The 27,758-nt window shown below is 38.5% G+C and overlaps 1 protein-coding gene across 2 annotated transcripts; it reads left to right on the forward strand.

Annotated features, from left to right (window-relative positions):
- Fam76a (family with sequence similarity 76 member A) lies at nucleotides 1-27,758 on the forward strand. 2 transcript variants are annotated; one of them, XM_077803740.1, is made up of 10 exons: nucleotides 1-177; nucleotides 1,386-1,450; nucleotides 5,139-5,193; nucleotides 6,372-6,524; nucleotides 13,445-13,602; nucleotides 16,170-16,256; nucleotides 16,794-16,925; nucleotides 21,099-21,234; nucleotides 24,772-24,873; nucleotides 25,421-27,758. In XM_077803740.1, the coding sequence occupies exons 1-10, from the start codon at nucleotides 97-99 to the stop codon at nucleotides 25,505-25,507; spliced, it is 1,056 nt and encodes a 351-aa protein (XP_077659866.1). In that variant the 5' UTR covers nucleotides 1-96; the 3' UTR covers nucleotides 25,508-27,758. The 2 variants fall into 2 exon arrangements, with proteins under 2 accessions (XP_077659866.1, XP_026247530.1); XM_026391745.2 differs by lacking the exon at nucleotides 16,794-16,925.

The following is a 27,758-nucleotide window of genomic DNA, read 5'->3' on the forward strand; positions in this document are numbered from 1 at the left end:
GCTAGCAGCCTGCCGCCACCGCCAGGTTGTGCCTCAGACTGTCAGATAAAGCGGCGGGCCGGGCCCGCGGGGCGGTGAGCACGGCCCGGGCCGGACATGGCGGCGCTCTACGCCTGCACCAAGTGCCACCAGCGCTTCCCCTTCGAGGCGCTGTCTCAGGGGCAGCAGCTGTGTAAGGTGCGCGGGCTGGGGCGGCGGCCGGGAACTGGGGACGCAGCAGGCGCGGCCCGGAACTCCCGGTTGTGCGGGACGCCCGGAGGGTCCCTCAGGCTGGGTGTGGCAGGCCCGCCTAGCTGAGGAGACGCTCCCTCCCCTCTGGGGGCCGGCGGGGCACGTGGGGGAGTCCCAGGCCCAGTCCAGGCCCCCCGCGGCTGGCGTGTCCGGGTGCTTAGCAACCGCGGGGGATTGTTTTCCGAACCCGCGAGGTCGGGGGAGGGGGACGGCGGATCCCCTTCTTGCCGGTGACCAGCCACTCCGGGGATTCCTTTGGGCTGTCTTCCTCCCCAACGCGGTCCGCCCTGGGTGCCTACTCAGGGACCCCCTGCTCCGCCTGGGTTAAACTTGAGAGTTGGGTGCTGCCAGGGAGGAGTGTCTAGAACTCGGGACACCTCATGGGCACTCTTCATCCGGTCTGAATCGAAGGTGGCAAGGCTCTATTTAAAAAAAGAAAAAAGTCCCCAATGAAGCGCACGAATCAGGATGACTTTTAAACATCTAGTTGGTGGCCTTCGGTCCTCGCTTTAACCAGTTTTTACTCCTAAAGTCACAGTGTCTCTAAGTTTGCTTCATTCACTGTGCCTATGTCAATGAATAGAAGTGCTGCAGAGCAACAATAAAAGTTACCAAGCCCACTGAAGAGTGATGTTGAGATATCCTTAGATAATCCAGAGTTTGTGACTCTGATTGGAGTAAGTCACAGTTGTATGTCAAGATTGCCTCAGATGGCCATGTTTACCAGATCTGAGAGAAGGCAAGCGCTTGAGTGCCCTTTTTAGCCTAAAAATTACATATGATTTAAGGAAGTATTAAGTACATAAATAAAAATGATTTTAATCTAGCACCTTCATTTCACAAGTAAACCTACTCAAAATCACACAGTAGCACAAGAATCAGAACTAGAATCTAGGATTTCAGATTCTCACTCTGGGTCTTATTCATATATGTTTGTTTTGCAATTTATGACCAGTACCATACAAATTCTTACTCCCACATCAACAGCACAACAGTGATGCAAATATTACAGAGGAGGAAAATAAGGCCCAGAAAGTTAAGTGACTCACTCAAGCATAGTGGCTGTGCTAGGAATAGTACCCAGGTCTTCTTCCTACTGAAGGCTGTTTCCGTTTGTGAGTGCCTTTTAAAATTATATCCTCATTTCATTTCAGGAATGTCGGATTGCACACCCAGTTGTGAAGTGCACCTACTGCAGGACTGAGTACCAGCAGGAGAGGTAGAGTTTTGGTTGACCATGAAAGATGTTATTAGGCTCTTCCCTCTTAAAAAACTGTGTTTGTGTTTCATGTGCAGATCTGTAATTAATTTCATTGTAATATACAGATCAGTAGTGAATTACATTATTTACAGATTCAACAGTTTCCTGATACATTGAAGGGTGTATAATACATACATTATATCCTAAATTTTATCCTTTGATTGTTTTTTTAATTTTTTTCTGTACTAGGAATTGAACCCTTGAACATGCTAGGCAGTGCTGTACCACTAAGCTACATCCCCACCCCTCTTTAATTCAATTTAATTTTTAAAAATATATATTTATTTTTTAGTTGTAGTTGAACACAATATCTTTATTGTATTTATTTATTTTATGTGGTGCTAAAGATAGAACCCAGGGCCTCACACATGTGCTAGGCCAGCGCTATATAGCTGAGCCACAATCCCAGCACCCCAATTTAATTTTTATTCTGAGATGGGAGTCTCACTAAGTTGCATAGGCTGTCCTCAATATACAGTCCTCCTGCTTCCGCCTCCCAAATAGCTGGAATTATAGGTATGTACCACCCTGCCTGGCCATTCCTTTAATTTTTAATTTTTATCTACTTATTTATTTTTTTATGGTGTTGAGGATCAAACCTAGAACCACATACATGCTAGGCAAGCACTCTACCACTGAGCTACATCCCTGATTACTTACATTTTTAAAGTTACTTAGTTTTCAGGTCCTTGATCATTTTATATAGGGGTTATGATCTTCCAGCCCTAAAGAAACCAACCCCATAGCAGTAAAACATGAGCCTCAAGTTCCAGTATGTTTAGAGGATGAAAAATTTATAAGGTCAAAGAAGATACTTTTAGAAATATGACAATCCTGATAAAAGGTTTGTTAGCCCTAGCCACATTTGAAACTCATTTTACACTTTCCTGATGTGAATCAGTCTCTGCCTGCACTCTCCTTTTGGTACTAGGATTGAGCCCTAACCCTAAACCCCTCAGCCCTTTTAATTTTTTTGAGACAGATTTTGCTCTCTTGCTAAATTACTGAGGACCTCACTAAATTGTTGAGGCTGGCCTTGAACTTGAACTTGTGATCCTCCTACCTTTTCCTCCTGAGTTGCTACAATTACTGGCTTGTATCACCACACCTGGCAAAATACTCAAATCTTAAGTACTTCATTCAACGAATTTTACAAATAGTAACCCCTAAACCTACAGAATGTTACCCCCATTCCTTTCAGTCCTGTCATGCCTCCTCCTAGTCTTTCCTCAACACTCCTTGTTTTCCCTGGGCAACCACTATTCTGTTGATTTCCATTTCTATGATCAATTAACTTTTCCTATTGAACTTCTTATTAATGGATCGTACGGATCATACTTAGAGCTGTGTTTTATCTTTCTCATTTAGGCCAATAATTCATTGTGAGTTAATTTTTGTGTAATGGTGAGATATGAGCTTTGATCCTTAATTTACACCACACACAGAAATTAATCCAAGATCATGAAAAGACATTTTTCTTTTTTTTTAATATTTTTTATTAGTTATTATTATTATGTGGTACTGAGAATAGAGAGCCAGTGTCTCACACATGCTAAGCAAGCTCTCTACCACTGAGCCACAACCCTAGCCTAAGGTCATTTTTCTTTGTGTGTGAGTGTGTGTGTGTGTTTTTTTGTTTTTTGTTTTTTTGGTACTAGGGATTGAACCCAAGGATCCTTAACCACTGAACCATATCCCCAGCCCTTTTTTACATTTTATCTGGAGACAGGGTCTCACTGAGTTGCTTAGTGCCTCTCTAAGTTGCTGAGGCTGACATTAAACTTGTAATCTTCCGGGCTGGGGATGTGGCTCAAGCGGTAGCGCGCTCGCCTGGCATGCGTGCGGCCCGGGTTCGATCCTCAGCACCACATACCAACAAAGATGTTGTGTCCGTCGAGAACTAAAAAATAAATATTAAAAAAAAAAAAAAAAAACTTGTAATCTTCCTGCCTCAGCCTCCTGAGCTGCTGGGATTGTAGGGGTATATGCCACCACACCCATGCATTGTGCTGCTTCACTAATGCTAAGCAAATACTCTACCACTGAACTACATCCCCAACACCTGCACTTCAATTCTTTTTTTTTAAATTTTTTTTTTTAATATTTATTTTTTAGTTCTCGGTGGACACAACATCTTTGTTGGTATGTGGTGCTGAGGATCGAACCCGGGCCCCACGCATGCCAGGCGAGCGCGCTACCGCTTGAGCCACATCCCCAGCCCCCTGCACTTCAATTCTTTACTGTTTTTCTTTCTTTTTTTTCTTTTTGGGTGGTGCTGGCGATTGAGCCTTGTGCATTTGAGGAGAGTACTTTATCACTGAGTTAAACCCGAACCTTTTTTATTTTTATTTTGAGATAGGGTCTAAGTTTTCTAAGCTGGCCTCAGCCTCTTAATTAACTGGGATTACATGTGTGTACCACAACACTCAGCTTGAACTGCCTTCTTTAAGTAGCAGAAAATTGCCCTGCCCTGGAAAGTATTTTGTTTGAGTATCTTATTTATTTATTTATTTTTATTTTTGTCAATGCTTATCTCAGAGAAATCAGATTATTATTTTTTTTAGTACTGGGGATTGAACTCAATTTTGAAACAGAATCTTGCTAAGTTGCTTAGGACTTTGCTAAGTTGCTGAGGCTGGCCTTGGATTTTCTTTTTCTTTTTTTTTTAATATTTGTTTTTTAGTTGGACACAATATCTTTATTTATTTATTTTTATGTGGTGCTAAGGATTGAACCCAGGGCCTCGCATGTGCTAGGTGAGTGCTGTACCACTGAGCCACAACCCCAGCCCCTGGCCTTAAATTTTCAATCTTCCTGCCTCAGCCTCCCAAGTCACTGATATTATAGGTGTGTGCTAGTGTGCCTGATGAGAAATCAGAAATTTTGATGAAATATTTGGTTTTAAAGTCTATTTCCCCACCTCTGGGATTTTCATATGCTTTTACTTACAGAGGACCTTAGTCTGTCTAAGGTCACCATTGAATAGCAAACACCCAGTCACTAAGCTATATTCCCAGCACTCTGAGTTTATTTTCTAAATCCAAATACTTTATTCCTTATCTTAAATTTGTCAGTTATTCATCTGAATTAAAGAGAATTAATTTATTTTCTGCTAGTCCATTTTACTCTAACATAATTTTTTTTTTTTATATATTGGGGATTAAACCCAGGGGTGCTTAATAACCACTGAGCTACATACCCAATTTTTTTTATTTTGAGACAAAGTCTTGCTGAGTTGTTGAGGGTCTTGCTAAGTGCTGAGGCTTGCTTCAAACTTGCTATCCTCCTGCCTCAGCCTACTGAATTGCTAGGATTACAGGTATGTGCCATTGCACCCCAAATCTAACATATTTTGAAATCTTTTCCATATCTGATAGTATTATTTATATGGTACTTAAAGATGTCATAATCAGAAATAACTCACTCTTCATATTAAGTGAAGACTTATTTTATTTGAGATGACAAAATTAATAACCACATAATAATTCAAAGAGCTATTGGCCAGATAGATACTTGAAAGTCAGTTAATTAAGTGTCCAGACCATATTTTACCTTGCCCTTGGGCAATGAGCAAATTCCTTAGACTTAAGGAGGAATTCATTTACAGATGATCTAAGAAAAACTTGTCTTCTTTTTTCTTTAATAGCAAAACCAATACAATTTGCAAGAAATGTGCTCAGAATGTGCAGTTGTATGGAACGGTAAGTAAGATTTCTCTGTTCCTAACAGTGAGTACCTGGTTCTTTTGGAAATTTTTCTTCTGTAGACTATTAATGTCATTATAACATTTTTATTAGAACTAGTTATATTAATATATCTAGTATGTCATTTTTTAATCTATTTAATACTTACTATAATGGACTTCTGTGTTTATAGTTACTCTGTCAGGATTGATTATAATTTTCCTTGAGTGGCATTAGATGAGGTGAAAGATGAATTCTGTGTCTTGACTTCTTTGTTAATAGTTGACTATTTTGAAGAATTATCTTTTTTTTTTTTTCTTCTTAATGTTAGTGTTCAGAATACTATTTCTAAGCTAGGTATAGTGGCTCATGCCTATAATTCCAGAAACTCAGGAGTCTTAAGGCAGGAGGTTGGCAAATTCCAGGCCAGCTTGAGAAACTTAGTGAGACTCTGTCTCAAAATAAAAAATTAAAAAGGGCTAGGGGTGTTGCTAAGTGATAAAGTGCCCCTGGGTTCAATCTGCAGTAACCTCCCCACCCCTACAGAAAAAAGAACATTATCTGTGCAGGCATTTTCCTGATATGTTTATACACTGATGATGGTAAAGTGGCCTTTTCAGATATTTGGAAGCACTTGCTGGTTTCTCCAAAGAACTGGTTCTGTTGCATTTCTCATAGAAATCTCATCATGCATACTAATGGGTTTTTGTCATTTGTTCATTTATTTAAGAAATAGTCTTGTGAAGAAAAATGTTTGTATTAAGAATAAGCTTTGGGGACTGGGGTTGTGGCTCAGTGGTAGAGCGCTTGCCTAGAATGTGTGAGGCTCTGGGTTTGATTCTCAGCACGACATATACATAAATGAATAAAATAAAGCCATCAACATCTTTAAAAAAAAAAAAAAAGAGCACCATGAGTTCAAAGTCAGCCTCAGCAAAATCGAGGCGCTAAGCAACTCAGTGAGACTCTGTCTCTAATTAAATACAAAATAGGCTGAGGATGTGGCTCAGTTGTCGAGTGCCCCTGAGTTCAATTCCCAGTACCTCCCCCGAAAATGAGCTTCATTTGATCAACTTAAAAGCAAATTTATAAAGTTGGGAATATATTTTTACTTACTCTGTAGGAATTATTGCTTTACAAAAATGTACTGGTATTTTATCACATGTTTATTTGATGCATTTTTCCCCCTCTTTAAGCCCAAACCTTGTCAGTATTGCAACATAATTGCAGCATTTATTGGCAATAAATGCCAACGTTGCACAAATTCAGAGAAGAAGTATGGACCACCATATTCTTGTGAGCAGTGCAAGCAGCAGTGTGCGTTTGACAGGAAAGATGATAGAAAGAAGGTAAATATGTATTTTTCTTGATTTTTTTTTTCTTTCAGAGAAATTAAAGTGGGCCAATTATATTAAAAAGACATATAACAGTGCTCTATATGTGTAATGTGAAATGAATTGCATTCTGCCATCATGTATAACATAGTAGAATAAATAAATAATAAAAAAAACTTTATAAAAGACATATAACAGAGTTCCTTTCTTGGTTCTCCTCTTGGCCTTGAAGAAGATAATTAGACTGTTTAATTTATCAAATGTAAGCCATTATATTCCAACATTTTACAAGAATCCAAATTATAGGGATCAATATCCCTGTAATTGGAAATATTGTATTCTAGGTAGTAATTGGCAGAAGTCTATAGTAAATTCTGTAAGAAGAGGTTGTGACTTAAAATAGTGCTATTACTAGTATTACTAACTGATATCTGGTTCTTTAAATTTTTTTATTTTATTTATTTATTTATTTATTTTTTTAGTATTGGAGATTAGACTCAAGGGTACTTGACCACTGAGCCACTTCCCCGTCCCTGTTTTGTATTTTATTTAGAGACAGGGTCTCACTGAGTTGCTTAGCGCCTTGCTGTTGCTGAGGCTGGCTTTGAACTCGCAATCCTCCTGCCTCAGCCTCCCGAGCTGCTGGGATTATAGGCATGGATCACTAAGCCCAGCTCTTTAAATATTTTTATATGTTGAAGTTAAAAATCACAAGAAGCTGTGGCTGAGTTTGTGGCTCAGTAGTGGAGTGCTCGTCTTGCATGTGTGAGGCCCTGGGTTCAATTCTGAGCACCACATAAAAATGGAGGTGTTGTGTCTAACTACAACTAAAAAAAAATAAGATATTAAAAAAAAATCACAAGAAGCTGGATTCGGTGGCACATGTGTGTAATTCCAGCAGCTCAGGAGGCTGAGGCAGGAGGATCAAAGATTTCAAAGCCAGCCTCAGCAGTGTCATGATGCTAAGCAACTCAGTGAAAATCTGTCTCAATAAAAAATACAAAATAGGGCTGGGAATGTGGCTCAGTGATTGAGTGCCCCTGAGTTCAAACCCTGATAACCCCTTCTCCCCCACCAAAAAAATCACAAGAACATAGTTATTTAGTGTCCTGTTTAAAAATTTCCCATGGTTTCTGGTTATGCTTGAACTAAAACTCAAACTCCTTCCTTACTTGCAAGTCCTGTATCCAGCAGTCAGTCTCATCTTCCATCATGCTTCCAGTCTCTTCCCTTCTTCCATTCCTACTGGCTGCCTTTCAGTCCTTCAGACATGTTAGTCTCATTTCCTCAACACTGCCACCTTTAAGCTGGCTGTTCTTTTGCCCAATGTGCCCTCTCCACAGTGTTTCAACCCAGATGCTACCTCCTCACAGAGACCTTCTTTTACTACACTCCCACAATTACTACTCCTTATATCCAATTACTTTCTGTTATTGTCTTCATAGCATGTAACATTGTGAAAATTGATCTTGCTTATAAATAAGTATTTGTCCATTCCTGCTAAAAATTAGCTTTTTTCCCATCTTATTGTTTCTACTATATATTTCCAAAGGCGTGGCATATGGTATGTAATAAAATAATATTTGTTGACTAGAAGAATATAGTATAGAAATTCTTTTTCAGTGGCCAAAGGTAATTTTCAGAGATGCTTAAGCTTTCAAGAGCTGACTATTGCTAACCAAACATATTCATTTATTATGAAAGGATATAACTTTCAGTGACCAGAGTACTCCTGCCAACTAGGGTACCTTTCTCTGAGTCAAGATACTGGAGAAGGGGCTGGGGATGTGGCTCAAGCGGTAGCGCGCTCGCCTGGCATGCGTGCGGCCCGGGTTCAATCCTCAGCACCACATACCAACAAAGATGTTGTGTCCGCCGAGAACTAAAAAATAAATAATAAAAATTCTCTCTCTCTCTCTCTCTCTAAAAAAAAAAAAAATCAAAAAAAAATCTTTAGGGCTGGGGATGTGGCTCAAGCGGTAGTGCGCTCGCCTGGCATGCGTGCGGCCCGGGTTCGATCCTCAGCACCACATACCAACAAAGATGTTGTGTCCGCCGAGAACTGAAGAATAAATATTAAAAAATTCTCTCTCTCTCTCTCTCTCTCTCTCTCTCTCTCTCTCTCTCTCTCTCTCTCTCTCTGCCCTCTCACTCTCTTAAAAAAAAAAAAAAGATACTGGAGAAGCTGAATTAGTAATCAAGAGGTAGTTTATAACTGTATGCTGCCCAGGTCTAGGCAATAATGCAAGCTTTGCAGTCCCCCACATCTGAGTCCCTTCTTACTCCTGGAGCTAGCTAAATGAACCTTGGAAATTTATTCTAATTATGCATCAATTTCTTTATTTTTCTCAACAGGAATAAAAGTAGATACTTCACTTGGGGCATGGAGATATTTAATGAGATAGTTATATAAAACAATTTTGAGCTGACACGTACTATAACTCAATAAATGGTACCTGTATTAATATTAATTAGTATAGCTAATTTAAAAAATCTGTTTATACTAGAGTTCCTTAAGTTTCTACTTGTTACAATCCCAAGTGTTTGGGATATTTTTAGACATACTCAAAAACTTTTGAGACATCCACTGGGCATCATGGCATGGCCTAAGATGAAGACTAAGACTGGAAAAATCACAAGCTTAAGAACAGCCTGGGAAACATAGTAGTGAGATCCTATCTCCAAAAAAAAAAAAAAAAATAGAGAAGGCTAAACTCAGGGATTAAGAGAGGGTGCTTTGTGGCTGGGGATGTAATCTATTGATAGAGTACTTGCCTAGCATGCACAAGGCTCTGGGTTTGATCCTCAGCAACACATACACATACAACCATAGAATGGATCATTCAGACTCAGAATGCATTTTGTATTTATTTAGAGACGGGGTCTCACAATTAGTTGTATGAAATTGGACAGCTTAATCTATTCATGTTCCGGTTTTCTTATCTGTAAATGCAGATGATCAGACCTCTGGTGTTAGAAAGGATGAATTATTATGTCTAAGTCCCTTAATGGAATCTGATACGAATTAAGTGCTCAATCAGTGTTTTGTATATGTATATTTAGGTGCTGGGAATTGACCCCAGAACCTAGTATATGCTAAGTCAGTGCTCACTGAACTACATCCACAGCCCTTTTCATTTTTTTATTTTGAGACAAAGTCTGGCTAAGATTCCTAGGCTGTCTTCAAACTTGTAATCTTTCTACCTCAACCTCCCAAGTAGCTGGGATTACAGGCATGCACCACCACAACTGACAATAATTTGTTTTTGATATTTTAATTCTCAAGATTATCTTTTATGTTTAAAGTTTATTTACTTATTTATTTTGGGGATGCCAGGGCTTGAACTCGGGAGCACTTGGCCACCGAGCCACATCCCCAGCCCTATTTTGTTTAGAGACAGGATCTTACTGAGTTGCTTAGTGCCTTGCTGTTGCTGAGGCTGGCTTTGAACTCTCAATCCTCCTGTCTCAACCTCTTGAGGTGCTGGGATTACAGGCATGCATCACCATTCCTTGTTTATTTTTATTTTTATTTATTTAAAAATTTTTTTTTAAAGAGAGAGTGAGAGAGAGAATTTTAATATTTCTTTTTTTAGTATTTGGTGGACACAACATCTTTGTTTGTATGTGGTGCTGAGGATCGGACCCGGGCCACAGGCATGCCAGGCTAGCGTGCTACCGTTTGAGCCACATCCCCAGCCCCTAAGATTATTTTTAAAGGAAAGATTTATCCTTGGTTCTCTGTGCAGTTTCATGTTCAATACTTATTTTCTTTCAGTGGAATTGCATTTTTTTTTTTTAATCCTTTGTTGAGGGGGTAGGGTCATGGCTCAGTGGTAGAGTGTTTGCCTTGCATGTGTGAGGCACTAGGTTCGATCCTCAGTACTACATAAAAATAAATAAAGATATTGTGTCCATCTACAACTAAAATAAAAATTAAAAAAAATAATCCTTTGTTAAATTCTTTCCTGGCCAGAGTCTTCTATTGTGTTTTATTTTATTTATTTATTTTTTAAAAAATTATTTCTTTATTATTTATCAGCAATACTGTTTTTTGTTTTTTTTTTTTTAGAGAGAGAGAGGGAATTTTTTAATATTTATTTTTTAGTTCTCGGCGGATACAACATCTTTGTTTGTATGTGGTGCTGAGGATCGAACCTGGGCTGCACGCATGCCAGGCGAACGAGCTACCGCTTGAGCCACATCCCCAGCCCTTCTATTGTGTTTTAAAATCAGGCTTTCAGATCATGTCCCATAACTATGGCATAAACTAGATCAAAGTTTTTTTCAAAGTGCATTTGTATATTTATAAACAAATAATTAAGGGCTGGGGATGTGGCTCAAGCGGTAGCTCGTTCGCCTGGCATTCGTGCAGCCCAGGTTCGATCCTCAGCACCACATACAAACAAAGATGTTGTATCCGCCGAGAACTAAAAAATAAATATTAAAAAATTCTCTCTCTCTCTCCCCCCCCCTCAAAAAAACAAACAAATAATTAAATACCTATCATCTACCAGACTCAATTCTAGGTATTGGAAATATACTAATGAACTAAATAAATAAGACCTTATTCTCACAGACTTTATATTCTTTTTTTTAAGTTTATTTATTTATTTTAGATATAGGTAGACACAATACCTTTATTTTATTTTTATACGGTGCTGAGGATCAAACCCAGTGCTTCAAGCATGCTAGGCAAGCACTCCACTGCTGAGCCACAGACTTTATATTCTTGTGTATCAGAGAGAGATGGATGAAAACAAAGAAGGACATAAATAAGCACAAATTTTAGAGTACCTGGTAGAAAGTCAGTGAGGTTTCCACCTAAATTGGACAATCAGGAGATGACATTTGAGTTGAAACTAAAATGATGAGAAGACAGTAGGCATTCTCTCGAGGGCAAAGGTTCCTGGAAGAGACACCAACTGTGCAAAGACCTTAAAGCAAAAATGAACTTGGCACTTGGGGAGAACAGAAGGCAGGGTGAATAAAGGGAAGAGAAAGAAAATGAAGTTGTTATAGACTAGGTAGAGGCTGCATTTAAATCACATTAGCCATGGTAAAGTTTGGATTTTATAATAGACGAGAAAATCTTGGATTTTAAGGAAAGAGTATGCAATCACATTTACATTTATGAAGCCCTCATCGGCTGCTATGAAGAAATAGTTCACAAGGCCCCAGGAATGAGAAGTAGGTTGGTCCTTTGAATGGCTCTTGAAGTAGTGACAGATGAGAATGGTGTAAAATGGAAGTAGTGGAGTTAGAAGGAAGAGGATAGTTTCAGACTGATGAATTGCTGATAAGTTAGAGAACAGTGATGTAACAAACCCTTGTTCGAGATGGTGCATATGATCTAATTTTAGCAATTGTAAATACAGGCTATAAAATTCTATAAAATATCAGGTACCTGAGTAATTACACCCAGCTCTACACAAAGGGCTTTGCATTCCAAATGCTCCACAAAGGCACCCCAGCTTCAGAGGGTGGTGGAAGTCATTCTGCTTTCCTAGTTTGTGTCTGGCTCTCTGGTGCACAGCTGCTTCTGTTTAAAGGAATCAACATTATCTAGTTTAGACTGTGCAATGGAAGGCTGCCACCAGGGACTGGTGTCTGGAAGCTACACATCCATGCATCTTTCTCTGGGGAAATTATTTCCATCTCAGAGAAGGTATCCAGTATGCCATTTTGTGAGCCATTATATAATGTATTAAAACTGAAGTATGGGAGAGTTTGGGTACATGATAATCTGTTATAAAATTTCATTTAGGGAGAATAAGTTTAAGAGATATATTGTACAATATGGTGAGTATAGTTAATAATGAGTTGTATTCTTGAAGATTGCTAAGAGAGATTTTTTTAGTTTTTGTTTGTGTTTGTCTTTGGTACTGGAGATTGAAACCAGGGGTGCTTTACCACTGAGATACAACCCTAGCCCTTTTTATTTTCTGAGACGGGTCTCCTTAAGTTGCTAAGGGCCATGCTAAGTATCTGAGGCTGGATTTGAACTTTCAATCCTCTTGCCTCAGTCTTCCAACTCATTAGGATTATAGGCATGCACTACCATGTCCTGCTAGATGTAAGTGTTCTCACACACACACACACACACACAAAAAAAAAAAAAAAAAAAAAGTAAGGTAGCCGGGAGCAGTGGTGCATATCTGTAATCCCAGCAGGTTGGGAGGTTGAGACAGGAAGATCTAGAGTTCAAAGCCAGCCTCAGTAAAAGCGAGGCGCTAAGTAATTCAATGAGACCCTGTCTCTAAATAAAATACAAAATTGGGCTGGGGTGTGGCTCAGTTCAATCCCTGGTATCCCCCCACACACCAAAAAAAAAAAAAAAGGTAAGGTAAGGCCTGTTAATTAGTTTGATGTAGCCATTTCACAATTTCTATACATTTCAAGACTATATGTTGGGGCTAGGGATATAGCTCAATTGGTAGAGTGCTTGCCTTTTTAGCACAAGGCCTTGCTTCAATCCCCAACATCACACACACACAAAAGAAATACATGTTATACATGAAAATACATACAATTTTTATTTGTCCATTTAAAAAGTGAAGTATAAACTTTGTTTCATCTTCTACCTTCTCCCTGCTGAGTTTTCCATAAAGAGCACCATGGAAACATCTGTCTTTTGAAATTCTTGTGGGACCTTTGCTCTGGTCTGTGTTTGCTAAGATGAAGAAAAACAAAATAAGCAGGAATAAAATAGAGGCTGTTTTTACTAAACAACTTTTATGTTGGCACCATGCTAAGTGTTTTATGTACATTATTTTACTAAATCCTTGTAGCAGCCCTCTGTGACTTGCCCAAAGTTACACAGCTGACAAGTGAGAGAGCTGGAACTTAACCCAGGGGTTCTAATTCCTAGTGCCCATATTCTCAGTCACTGCACTACATTTCCTGTTCTTTATCTTTGTCTCCTTGTCTTTCAGGTAGATGGGAAATTGCTGTGCTGGTTGTGCACACTTTCATACAAACGTGTTCTCCAGAAGACCAAAGAGCAAAGGAAGCACCTGAGCAGCTCTTCTCGTGCAGGCCACCAGGAGAAGGAACAATACAGCCGCCTGAGTGGTGGTAGCCATTATAACAGGTAACCCCAGGTGCATGAGATAGGACTAAAAGTGCTAGGTAGGTGAGACGTTGGGCAGTTAGGGAAGATATTGTGTTGTATAAGTTTTCCCATTTTCTCTTTGGTGACAAGCCTGTAGGAAGAATCCCATTTGTCATATTTTATAATTCCTGTATCTTCCAAGAGCCAGGGAGATTGATTTCTTTCTTTCTTTTTTTTTTTTTAAACAAAAAACATGGGCTGGGGATGTGGCTCAAGCAGTAGCGCGCTCGCCTGGCATGCATGCGGCCCCGGTTCGATCCTCAACACCACATACAAACAATGTCCGCCAAAAACTAAAAAATAAATATTAAAAATTCTCTCTCTCTCAGGCTGGGGATGTGGCTCAAGCGGTAGCACGCTCGCCTGGCATGCGTGCGGCCCGGGTTCGATCCTCAGCACCACATACCAATAAAGATGTTGTGTCCGCCGAGAACTAAAAAATAAATATTAAAAATTTCAAAAAAAAAAAAAAATTCTCTCTCTCTCTCAAAAACCAAACCAAAACAAAACAAAACAAAAAAAAACCACTAGGGATTGAACCCAGAGGTTCTCTACCACTGAGTTACATCTCCAGCCCTTTTTATATATTTATTGTTTAAGACAGGATCTCGCTGAGTTATCCAGGTTGGCCTTAAAACCTGCAGTCCTCTTGCTTCAGCCTCCTGAGTAGCTTACAGGTGTGTCCCACTGCATTTGGTGCACTTTAAGGTGTCAGAATTTTCTGACTTTGTATTGTGTCTTAAAGTTTTGTGGAACTTACTCCATGTGTAGTGTTCTCGTCATCCTTTGGATTTTTTTTTTTTTTTTTCTTTAAAAGACATTTCACTTCCTGAGGGACACAGCTTTTAAAATGTGTATTTGGCCAGGAGAGTGATAGATATTCTAGATTTGTTAGAGTGAAATCCAGTCAAAAAATGTTCTTCCATTGATGCCTTAACCTTCCTGTCAGAGTATCTGTAGTAGTGTTAAGATCTGTGGCTCTGGATTGAATCCTGGCTCTGCCAAGTTTTCTATGGGTATCTTGGGCAAGTTTTCTCATCTGTAAAATAAAAGTAATAATAGTATTACCTGGGGTTGTTGTAAAGATAAATTATATAGTGCATGCACAGTGATTAGTTTTATAACTGGCACATAGGAAGTATTCAATATATTTTAGTTATTTTTTATTATTACCCTCATGACTTTGTTTATTCACCAGACATTAAGTACTCTAATGGACCAGGGGTTCTGCTGGGCATATAGAGGTGAACAAAAGAGTCATGCTGCTCTCCAAGAGTATGCAGTCTGGTAGAGAAGACAGACTTGTAATCAAATTATTGCAGCCTAATGTGAAGGGCACCACAGTGGGAACATATCAAGATACAAGTATGGGAGGCAGTAATAATTAACCATCTCAGGAAACAAGGCATGGCAAGCTTAGAGAAGAGCTGTTAGGTAACTGGATCTTGGGATGAGTTGGATCATCAGATAAGACTGGGCAGTGGCATCCTAGGCTAAAGGAATAGCATTTACAAAGAATTTGAAGTCCTTTTACTCTGCTGGAGCTTGTGATTGCGAGCTGGGGAATGGAAGGAAAAAGGATCATGCAGATCTGATAAAGGAGTGTGAAGTTGGGTTAGTAGGAAGCCACTGAAGAGATCTGTGCATGGGAGAGACTAAATCTGCATTAAAAACAACCTTGATTGGTGGAGAAGCATCAGAAGTAAAAAGGTCTGGGGGCTACTTAAGAAGCATTTTTGCAAGAGTTCAGATAAGAGAAGTTCAGATAAGAACCTTATCTGAGTCATGTTGGCACATGCCTACAATCCCAGTTACTCTAGAATAGGAAGCAGAATTGCAAGTTCAAGGACAGCCTGGGAATCTTAGGGAGACCTTGTTTCTTTTCTCTTCTTTTGTTTTTGTTTTTGGTACTAGGGATTGAACCCAGGAGTGCTTACTGAACCACATCCCCAGCCCTTTTTTTTTTTTTTTTTTTTGAGAGTCTTGTTCAGTTGCTTAGGGTCTCACTTGGCTCATTTGGTTGCTGAGGCTTGGCTTAAACTTGTGATCCTCCTGCCTCAGCTTCCTGAGGTGCTGAGACTACAGGTGTGCAGCATTGGGCCAACTAGGAGACTGTTTCAAAATGTAAAAAGGATCAGGGTTGTAGCTTAGTGATAGAGTACTTGCCCAGCATATCTGAGGCCTTTGGTTCAATCCCAGAAAGAAAGAAAAGAGGGCTGGGGATGTGGCTCAAGCGGTAGCACGCTCGCCTGGCATGCGTGCGGCCCGGGTTGGATCCTCAGCACCACATACCAACAAAGATGTTGTGTCCGCCGAGAACTAAAAAATAAATATTAAAAAAAAATCTTCATAATAAAGATCTGTAGAACTCTCTAGCATTGTACTGATATAATATGTTAAAAAAAAAAAGGAAAGAAAGAAAAAGAAAATAAGGTCTTGCACAGAAAAGCTACTATCTTATATTGGTTCAATAGACAGACTTTCATTATGGTATCTTATTAATCTTTGATTTCTAACATGTATTTCTCTATTTTTGCCATTAAAAGCCAGAAAACACTTTCTACATCTTCAATTCAAAATGAAATCCCAAAGAAAAAATCCAAGTTTGATTCAATCACAACAAATGGAGACAGGTGAGCCAGTTGGAGTATGTGTGCACACACAATTGAAATGCATACACAGTTCCTAAAACTAGAATATGTTTTAGGTTGTACCTTGGAGCTAGTCTACAGCTGTCAGTGAACCATTGAGGGATTAGCTACTTGATAGCTGATATATTTAACAGTACTTATAAACAGCAGTACTGATATCAGTCAAATCTTATTTAAGCATAAGAATGTGTTACTTGTAACTGGATTTAATAGAAGTTGAATTCTGCAGTTCACTAACTAACTGTCCTACACTGGTAAACACTGAATGTTTTTCATTGTGGTCTGTGCCTGTAGCCTCCTCTAGGCAGGGTAGGAGTTGGTTTTCAGAGGTAGAGCAGAGACAGGTGGGGTTAACGCAATGTTGTGTGAGGGGTATTCCATACTTTCATAGCATTCAGAAAGCCAGCCCAGTGCAGATACTGGATCAGAAGAGAATGAGATGCATTTAAATATTTTTGTTTTATTTCCAGCCTGTCTAAATGCATAATTTTATTCCTCACTTTCCTCTCTCCTTCTCAGCGATGCTTCCTCTTACGAGCTGCTTTGTCCTAATATCCAGAGTGCCCCGTCCGTGTTGGTGCAGTGGGCCACTTCCCAACAGAGTCTTGGGGCCAACCATTTTCCTGTTCCTCCAGCCCCGGGCATCTTGAAGTGAGATCACCTAACACAGTCCCTAAGTCCTTGGAATCATCTCTAGTCTGAAAATTTCACCCATTCACAGTTCTCCCTCCCATTCAGTGGTGGATACGGGAACAGACCCTCAAATACACTTACCAGGGCTAAATTTATTCATCAGAGTATAAAACATCTGTGAAATTTACTCTTTCCCACTGTCTTTTTCATTAAATTTATTTCAGACCCTACCAAGATAGTGTCTTTTTACAACTAGTTTAATTGATGTTAAACTTCTTGAATTAAACCTTCTGGAAACATGTAACTAAATGTTTAGATTACATGAGGGAAGGAACCATGAAGACCATCTTTGTGATCAATTTTTCTATTCTCTGAGCAGTCAGCCTGGCCATTCTGAAAGCATGTGAGGCAGATAGTCTATCATCTCTGTCATTGTGCATGACCCTTCAAAAACTACTTAAAGGAATGAAGTTTTCTTTGTTTTTTAGGACACAGGGTCTCACTACATTGCCCAGGCCCAAATGATCCTCTCACCTCTATATATAGAAGCAAGGCATTCAAGCCAAGACCTATACCTGTATTTATTATTTTTTTCTTTTTCTAGGTTTTTTTTTTCTTTTTCTTTTTAAAGACCTATACCTTTAGAGTTTTCATTTCTGTTTGTGCTCATTTATAACCCAGGTTGGATTGAATGACCTTGATAAAGCTCTTTCATGTCCTCTAGTTTAACCAAGTAGTCTTTAAGTTTATCATTTAGTAGCTTATTCTGTTCTTGAAATATTGCACTGTTTTTGCTGTCCATTGCCATGGATACACGAAACTAAAAACTCCATTTCTCTGTTCAGACTATTTTATTGCATCTCAGAGTTCAGTCACCAGCAGTGACTGTATTCCTCATGTAGGATGCTGATTCTTGAGGTCTTTTATCCATACAAGATACTGAAAGATCATTTTCTCCTTAGATGACCATACTGATTGTTTAAAGTATAATTTAATCTCAAAATTGGAAATCTGGAAAAATGTTTACACATACATAAGTTCTATTTGAATATACTATATTACTAGTCTTAACATTTTATTCCCCTTATTTGTATTTAAAAAAATTTTTTTGTAGTTGTAGATGGTCAGAATGCCTTTTTATTTTACTTATAATTTTTTATGTGGTGCTAAGGACTGAATCCAGTGCTAGGCAAGCACTCTGCCACTGAGCTATAGCCCTAGCCCCCTTATTTGTATTTTTAAAAAACCATTCATAACACAGGATAAATTACACTTTGCTATTCTGTTTAGTTTGTGGGTTTTCTCCTGCTTTTAATTTATTTTTAAAAATAAATTAAAAGCAGGAGAAATGCTGCTTTTAATTTATTTTTAAAGTAAATTCTTAGAGGCTGGGATTGTGGCTCAGTGGTAGAGCACTTGCCTTGCAAGTGTGAGGCACTGGGTTTGATTCTCAGCACTGCATAGAAATAAATAAAATAAAGGTCCTTCAACAACTAAAAAAATTTAAAAAAAAAACAAAAGCATTATGAGCTGGGTGCAGTGGTGCACTCCTGTAACTCAGTAGAATGAGGCAGGAGGATCTCAAGTTTGAGGCCAACTTTAACCCTGTTTCAAAAGATAAGAAGAGGTAGGGATATAACTCAGTGGTAGAATGCCTCTGGGTTCAATCCTTAGTACACAAACAAACAAACAAACCTGAAGCATTCCAATAGTCCTTTGTTTTTTTAAGACTTTTTTAAGTCACACAGACTAAAAAATTTTAAATGCATACCTATGTACCAAGTATTATCAGTCAAAATGTCTATTATTTACCTTCCTCTCACTTTTTAATTAATCACAAACCACTTTCCTGTCCCCACCTTTAAAATATTCATATACTTTTAAATTTATGTCTTACTCTTTAATATTTATTCTTTATGCCTTCTGCAAGTTTGCTCCTTAACTTTTCAATGATCTTTATATACTGCCACATTCTTCTCTCCTATTTATTTAGTACCAAGGCATATTTTTTTCTTCTCTTATTCTTTATCCATTAGCCTCCTATATTGTACAGACAGAACACATTATCTTAACTTTCTATAATAGTTTAATAATCATAAGGCTTGGTCTTTTCTGTTTTTCAAAAATTACAGCCTCACTATGTTAATTTGTTAAAGTTGTAACAAAACTTTTTAATTTAAGGAAAATCTGAGCTAATGATTATCATTCATTCCTTCCTTGAGAAAATGTACCAGCTACTTTTTGATCTTATTTATTTATTATTCCATAGGAAATTTTTAAAAAGCAGTTTTGGGGTAGTGAGTGGCATCAAGGCAGACCTTGTGGCTTATTGTTTCTTAAGATCCTTTTTTTCCTTGTAATTTCATTTTATTCTCCCTCCTGAAAGATAGGACTTCTGTGTGGCATTTGAGGACCAATGTGCAGGGTTATAGGGAGGCAGGTTTGGGTTCAACTTAAGGAAGATTATTATATTAACAGCTTTTGGGAGAGACAAGTTTCATGGAGAAGTAATGAGCTCCCTGTCATTGAAGGTATTTGAAAAAAGACTGGCTTTTCTGTCATGCTAATGTAATCCTCTTTTTTCATTTCCAGGGGTTCTTATTGGACAAAGAGTTAGAGAGTCAGAGAGATAGGCCCCTAACATAGGATAGACAGAACTGGTTTTGTCACAATTTATTGGTAGGAGAAGAATCTTCTCTCAAGAAACAGAGGAGAGCATTAGGACCCTTGAGGACAATGATGAGTTACTTATACTACTAGCTCATTACTCTGTTTCATTCATTTCTGTATTTGTATATTTATATAGACTGTTGGCGGAGAAAAGACAGGTCCTTGGTAGTACTGAAATACATGTAAAGCTACAGATATAAGGATACTTCACATCTGAAACTGGTAGAGATTGTCATATGTCTTTTGCATTTACTTTTTGTTATCCAATAATTCTGTACAAGGATCAGTTTGTGAAAGTAATCTGTTCATTCTTCCTCTGACATTCTTCTTATATGCTTCATGTAGACTAGAGTGGAGGACAGTGTTCTCATCAATGAAATGTGTCTTCCAATTCTAACCATAGAAATGTTTGACTTGGTAACTATGAGGAAGTATGTGCTGTGGTCAGGCTTGCTATTTGGAGTTTCTTCCCAAGTAGAGAAGATGGGATGTGATTTAAGATATAAGAAGGAGCTAGGTACAGTAGTGCATGCCTGTAATCCTGGCTATTCAGTAGACTGAAACGGAGGATCTCAGAGTTCAAGGCTAGCCTGGGCAACTTAGTGAGATCCTGTCTCAAAATAAAATTTTAAAAAAGAGATGAAGATGTAGCTCAGTGGGAGAGCACTTGCTTACATGCATGAGGCCTTCCCTGTGTTCGAACCCCAGCACTGAAAACAAAACAAAACAAAAAACAGGAAGAACCAACCACAAAGAGAACTACAAATTCTTACTCTATTGTCATAGCAAGTTGATTTGTTTTACTTTATTTTTAAGTTATTATTTATTTATTTGGTACTGTGGTTTGAACCAAGGGATGCTTTATCATGGAGCCACATCCCCAACCCTTTGTATTTTTTATTTTGAGACAAGAACTTTTTAAGTTGCTTAGGGACTCATTAAGTTGCTGAGGCTTGTATTAAATTTGTAATTCTCCTGCCTCAGTCTCCCCAGTTTTGGGATTATAGCCATGTAGTACCATGTCCAACCCCTTCCTATTAGTTTTTCACAAAAAGAACTGGTATGAAATGCAGCATCTTCTCAGAAGCCACATCTCCTCATAATATATGCACTTATAATCTATCATCTATCCAGAATTCTAGGGACGTTTTCTAATCACAGATATTATAGCTCTTTCCGAGGTACATCTTGGGGACCTTTAGTGAACCTGAAGTAGTATCTGAGGCTCTTAGAATATAGCGTTTACTTTAATCCTGAATTTGAGAGAAAATGCTACAGGATGCCACTGTGTTATGGTTTGAGTTGGTGTCATTCTGATGATCACCTAACCTGTGTAGTTCCAGTTCAGCAAATGCTCTTGAGTTTGGTGTGTATGAAGCAATGTCCTCAATACTAGGAATTCAAATAGTTACTCCTGCCCTTGAGGAGTTCATAGTCAAGTGGCCTAGGATGCATCCTGAGGTAGAGAAAAGTATATATCCATCCAAGTTATGATTTTTCCCCCTCCGTTTTTCTATTCAGCTTTTCCCCAGACCTGGCTCTGGATTCACCAGGCACTGACCACTTTGTCATCATTGCTCAGCTGAAAGAAGAGGTAGCTACTCTGAAGAAGATGTTGCATCAAAAGGATCAAATGATCTTAGAGAAAGAAAAAAAGGTATGGTTAGTTAACACTTTTCAGACCAGAATGATGCAAGGGTATGGGACATGATGATAACTCTATTTGAAATTTTTTGAGTAATTTACTATTGATGCTTTTAGAGAGATCCCATGGCAAGGTGGGATGTCCTAGGGAGAGGCTAACCATTTGTGGTTACTCATGGGATGACATTACCTAGGTTAATTACCTTAGCCCAGTGGGTTCAAAAAGCTGATTTTTCTTAGCATTAAGAAGGGAGTTCCATGGCTGGGGTTGTGGCTCAGTGGTAGAGTAGCATGTGTGAGGCCCTGGGTTCGATTCTCAGAACCACATAAAAATAAAGGTATTGTGCCCAACTACAACTAAAACAAAATATTTTAAAAATATATTTTAAAGAAAAAAGGGAGTTCTACTTTTTAGGCAGGACATTTGTTAACCAAGATAAAGGAGATGATGTATAAAACCACAGTGTCTACTTCTTAATTCACAGTGGGACATACAATAGCATACTATTATTCTCAGCATGAACTACCTTGGATGATTGTAGTCAGAAGATGCTGAATAAGCATGGAGTTGGAATAAGAAATAGTGTTTATGTAATTGGAATGTTTAATGCTGTCAGGCTAAAAGAATCTGTTGTCTCCATTTCTGTTATGGGGATGGCTGTATCCATGGTCCAGTAATACTCAGAGTATGAGGCCAAGGCTCCCCACTCCCTGGACAGTGTTCAGGTGAGCCCCTCTCCATGACTCTTGCATCACTTGCTTTGTGTCATTGCTGCAGCTCCTTTACTAAGTGACCCACTATAAATACATAAATACCTTATTAATATTTTAAGTGTTAACATTCTATCTGCACATTAGAATATTTTCTATATTCTTATATTTCTAGTATATTTACATTAATATCTTTAGAATGAGACCAGTTTTATTTTGGTCTAAGAGTCATCTGCTTCTTCCCCCCACCCCCCTTGATACTGGAGATTGAACCCAGGGGTACTTTACACTGAGCTACATTTTGAGCCCTTATATTTTTTATTTTGAGACAGGGTCTTGCTAAGTTGCTGAGGCTGATCTTGAACTTGCAATTCTTTTGCCTCAGCCTCCTGAGTCACTGGGATTACATGCGTGCACCATCTCCCTCTCTCTTAGATGGAGGGGAGCTTTTGACGTTCTTGTTCTAATTTGTTGTTTATTATTATTTTATTTCTGGGTTCTTAGTATCTCATTTTGTGGGGTTGGGGCAGGAGTACTAAGGAATCAAACCAGGGCCTCATGCATGATAGGCAAGAGCTCTACCACTGAACTACATACCCAGCCCTTTTTATATTTTGAGACATGGTCTCCATAAGTTGCCCAGGCTGGCCTTGAACTTGCATTTCTCCTGCCTCGGCCTCCTGAGTTGCTGGGATTATAGGCATGTGCCTTTGTACCTGGCTAAGAGTATCTCATTTTTGCCTTCATAACAAAAACTTTTATTGCTGACTAGTTCTACTCTAAATGCCTTTATGTATTAACTACCCATATAACAAGTTTTTGAGGCAAAAATTATTATCATAATTTCATATATATATATATATATATATATATGTATTAGTTGTAGATGGACACAATACCTTTATTTTGTTCATTTATTTTTATGTAGTGCTGAGGATTGAACCCAGTGCCTCACGTGTGCAAAGCAAGTGCTCTACCACTAAGCCACAACCTCAGCCCCTATTATCATAATTTTATAGGTGAAGAATATCTCTGCTGTTTTTCTTTTAGGGCTCCAGTTACCTCCCTATGTCTGTTCCTCCCTCCATGGCTATATGTTGTCTTATACCACATTCAGAATGCTGTGATTCATTCTAAGTGACTCACAGACATTTACAATATTAAATTATCTTTTGCTTTTCCTTTTTTTTTTTTTTTTTTGAGATGAAGTCTGACTTTGTTGCCCAGACTGGCCTTGAATTCCTGGGCTTAAGTAATTCTCCTGCCTCCCAAGTACTGAAACTATAGGCATGCACCACTGCATGCATTATTTTCATCTGATTTCTATCTCATTTTATAGATGAGGAGACAGACCTAAAGAGGGTAAATAGTGCGTCATCACACAGCTAGTAAATGGTAGAACAAGGTTATGAATTTATTACCCATTCTGACTTTCTTGTACTTTCTACTGTGTTGGGCTATATCCTGCCAGTAGAGAAGGCACCATCCTGCCAGGTGGATTCATGGGGGGACACCCATATTCTTTCAACTTTACAATGTGACTGACAGATGAAAGTAGACCCAAGTATATTCTCGTCATGGACCAGATCAGAATGGCACATAACAGAACATTTGCAAAACAGACAAAATAAAAACACTTGTTTTTACTGCTTTGCAGAATTGGAGTTTTGAAAGGAGCAAAAACAAATAGACTGGGCTGGGGATGTGGCTCAGCATGCTGCGACCCGGGTTCGATCCTCAGCACCACATACCAACAAAGATGTTGTGTCCGCCAATAACTATAAATAAATAATAAAAAATTCTCTCTCTCTCTCTCTCTCTCTCTCTCTCTCTCTCTCTCTCTCTCTCTCCTCTCTCCTCTCTCAAAAAAAAAAAAAAAAAAAAAAACAAATAGACTGTTTCATATAGATTTCAGGATTAAGGACCCATTCCCTGGCTTGGGACAACCTGTTCTGCATCATGCCTGCCTTTTTATTGGTCGGGGATTAAGCCCAGGGGCATTTAACCACTGAGTCACATCCCCAGCCCTTTTTATTTTTTATTTGGCAGAGGGTCTTTTTGAGTTGCTAAGGCTAGCCTTAACTTGCAGTCTTCCTGCCTTAGCCTCCAAGTCCCTGGGATTATGGGCAAGCACCACCATGCCTGGCCTGCCTGCCTTTCTTTAGCCTCCTCTCCTGCCACTCTCCAAGTTATCATTCATTCAAATAATCTCTCAATTATCTCACATCTCTCTGCCTATGTCCACACCATTGCCTTTGCTTAGATATCATTCTTAATTTATGTGCCTGTTGCTCCTGTGCCTCTTAAACTCAAAATAATCTTTCTGACTTACATGTCCCTTCTTTGTGCTCCTTGGATAACATTTCAAAATAAAAAGGGCTGGGGATATAGCTCAGTGATATAGCACTGTCTAGCATGCATGAAGCCCTGGGTTCATTCCCCAGCAGAGAGGGGCAAAACATGAAATCTTTAAAACCTGCTAGTGGTTAATTAACAGAAATACTAATTCAAAACAGGGCACGGTGACACATACCTATAGTTGCAGCATTCAGGAGACTGAGGCAGGAAGATCATTTTATCTCACTTAAGGGACATCCTGAGGAACAGTGAGAAATCTGTCTCTTAAAAAAGAAAGAAAATAAATGTTAGTTCCAGGATTTTTTATAATTTTCAGGGAAGCTTTAGAAAAAAGTAGGATACTCCCTGGCTTTGACAATAGGTATGGATCTGCAGGACAGCCCTGGATTTGTTAATTTGTTGGACCACTTAGCTGTCTGATACCAAAACAGTTCTCATTACATAGAAATTTATTATGGTCACTCTGCCTTTTTTCCTTCAGATTACCGAGTTGAAGGCTGATTTTCAGTACCAGGAATCTCAGATGAGGGCAAAAATGAACCAAATGGAGAAAACGCACAAAGAAGTCACAGAACAATTGCAGGTGACTGCTTATTATGTGGTAACTAGAATACTTGGCTGAGTGTATTTTAATTCATTTTCTCTTAGATTTTTTTTTTTCTTAAGTATTGACATTACATTAGTCTCCCTTTTGGATATCTTTTTGTTTTACTCTTGAATATGTTCTGATCTTTTCCTCTCAGAAAGTTTGTAAATGGTTCCTTGATTTTGGAATGTGCCAGATGTGATTCCAGGTGTCTGAATTATGGATTCTGTTTAACTTGCTCATTAAGGCACTCCATAGTTTGTATTACATGGAGCATCCTTTTGTAATAGTGGATGCCAAGAGATTAGCAAATACTTTTTTCCTTAAACCAAATCTCAAGCCCTAGAGTTTTCTATTATTTGTTTTTACCTCTAGAATGGTTCATCTCTTCCTGACCCTCTACATTATCTGCCTTCACATCTGCTTGGAAAACTTATCCCATTATTAATTATTATTGTCTATTAAACTTACTCTGCATGGAAAACATATTCTTTCCTGGGCAAACATCCCCTCACACTGATTTATTTGTTTATTTAATTTATAGGCCAAAAATCGAGAACTCCTAAAACAGGCAGCTGCCTTGTCCAAGAGCAAGAAGTCGGAAAAGTCAGGAGCTATTACCTCTCCATGACAGACTGCAGGAGGCTCTTCAGCAACAGCAGATGGGGTCATCCTGGGTTAGGGTTGGAGACCTGGCTGTTCTCTGGGAATTGCAAACTTTCTTAAGAATCTCTATTTTATTACAGTTATCCTTCTTTGTGTGATTGCAGTGAGCTGAATGGAAACATCTAGTTTGTGCTGTGTTATGACTGCATGCTTGAGTGTTTGGGATTTCAGGTTCAATCTCCTTCTCTTTCTCTCTCACTACTCCTTCTATGCTTTTCTTCCTCTTCTACCATCTCTTCCTCTTTTCTTCTCTCCCTTCCCTTTTTTTCCTTCTATCCCTTTCTTCCCTTTCCTCTTTCTCTATGTATTTTGGTTCTACTCTTTGTTCTTTTGTGGTGGTCACTGCTCAGTGTTATGTGCAGAATGATTTTTTATGTCCATCCTTGCATCCTGCCATACCCATGAGCAAATAGTTTGGCATTAATTGTATATCACTGCCACCCTCTAACTTTAAAAACTGCCACCTTAAGACTTGGTACAATGAGAGAGGCTTTCTCTCTCCAATAAATCTTTTGCTTCAGGGTATACTCTTGGGTTTTTTTCCAGGTATATTATGTATGAACTTTGTACTATGTATAGCCAGAGTTTTATTTATTTTTTAAAAAAAGAAACTTTTTCTTGATAAAAGAATAATGGTAGCCTAGCTAGTTGTTCTTGTAAAAGCGATGCCTCTTGGGGGGAAAAAAAGTCCTATTCTCTAGCTTTTAGAAAATGCATCAGATCTTTTCTTTCTTGTTAACTTTAGAGTCTTAAAAACCGATTACTAAGGTGAAATAATTTCAATATATACGTATGGAGTTAAGTGCCTTTTAGAGGATTTCTTGGAAGATCATTTAAGGAGATACTTAAGGGAGGTTGCAAAGATTTTGAACAGTCTGTCTTTTTAAGTAAGGGCAGAAAGAAAGGTTGTCCAGGTTGTACTGGACATTTCCCTCCCCCACTTCCTTTATTCTTAGGTAATTGATTTTAAATTCTCATACTGCCACTTCTTTTTTTTTTTTTTTTTTTTAAATACCCTTTGCCTATATAAGTTGTTATACTGGGCTATTATTGTCAGAAAACATTTTTCTTTTTTTTAAACAGGAGCAGATTCAAAATGGTTCAACTGTAGGACACTCTGGGATCAGTACAAACTGCTCAAGTATGGACTATTAGTCCAAATGGGAGAAATAATATCATTGTACTTTCTTCCTATTTCTCTTCACCCACCCCAGCCTGTATTCTCCCTGCTTTTAATGGAAAGGTATTGAATACATGTGCTTCTCAGAAGCAGTTTGGCGTCAGCCAGAGATATGTGTGGCCTGTCTTCCCTTCTTATCCCAATAGGCACATGGATTCACTTTTCCAGGAAAGGGATAGACATGTATTTCTAGCTGTACTCTCAGGTACTCTATGTGGTCTTTTTAAAGAAGTTGGGGATGTGTATAGTATGTGCTGTGAAGTAACAAAATCAACTACCCTGGAATTATTAAAGCAGGGGGGGTACTAGAGTTAAAGGTAATGATGAGGGCAGATGACATTTGTAGTCTCAGTCTACCAAAATTGTAGCAGTAAATTTAGCTTGTTAAAAGCAGATGTTCTATAATCTGTGATAGCATTCTCACAAGTGGAGCCATGCACATAATTGGACAGAGATGTGGAAAGGGTGGCTTCCTTCTGCTAAGAGATACAGTGGACCATGTGGCTTAGATATCGCCCTGGTAGGGGATGTAATTTTCCCTTCTAAGCAAGGGGAACAGCAGTGCTAAATAGTTTTGTAACTTTTTGAATGAGAAGCTTTTAGGTAAACTGTCAGATAATATTTTTTAGATGCATTTGCATTGGCTATGGGGAAAAGATTGAGAAAAATGACAGTCATGTTTTTTTTTTTTTAAATTTTAAAGACTGAGAAACTCTGTTATCTGAAGTATGATAATATAAAAACATTTAGTTTTATACTAAATCTTTTTTTAAGGTCTTGGCATTTAATATAAAGCAAACCCACACATTTTCTAACTTTCCATAAGTTCTTAAAAGGGAAAGAAGAATCCTTAGTCTTGAAATTTTAATTTTTAAAAATCATGACACTGTTTTGCCATGAAATTGAGTAGCTAACTTTTGGTAACACCTTTTGTTTCTTTGTATGTTTGTAATAATGGACATTTTAAAACACAGGAATGTTTTGGTTTGTACAGACTTTGACAAATGTGTGTTAATAAAAATTCATATTGACTCAA

Source organism: Urocitellus parryii, chromosome 11 (genome assembly GCF_045843805.1).
Source record: "Urocitellus parryii isolate mUroPar1 chromosome 11, mUroPar1.hap1, whole genome shotgun sequence".
Taxonomy (NCBI): Eukaryota; Metazoa; Chordata; class Mammalia; order Rodentia; family Sciuridae; genus Urocitellus; species Urocitellus parryii.

Bases quoted from the DNA above. Each gene is read 5' to 3' on its own strand.
- Fam76a (XM_077803740.1), top strand. From the start codon at position 97: ATGGCGGCGCTCTACGCCTGCACCAAGTGCCACCAGCGCTTCCCCTTC. The intron at 16,926-21,098 runs GTGAGATCACCT...TTTTCTATTCAG, and splicing joins CCAGCCCCGGGCATCTTGAA to CTTTTCCCCAGACCTGGCTC. The intron at 21,235-24,771 runs GTATGGTTAGTT...TTTTTCCTTCAG, and splicing joins TCTTAGAGAAAGAAAAAAAG to ATTACCGAGTTGAAGGCTGA.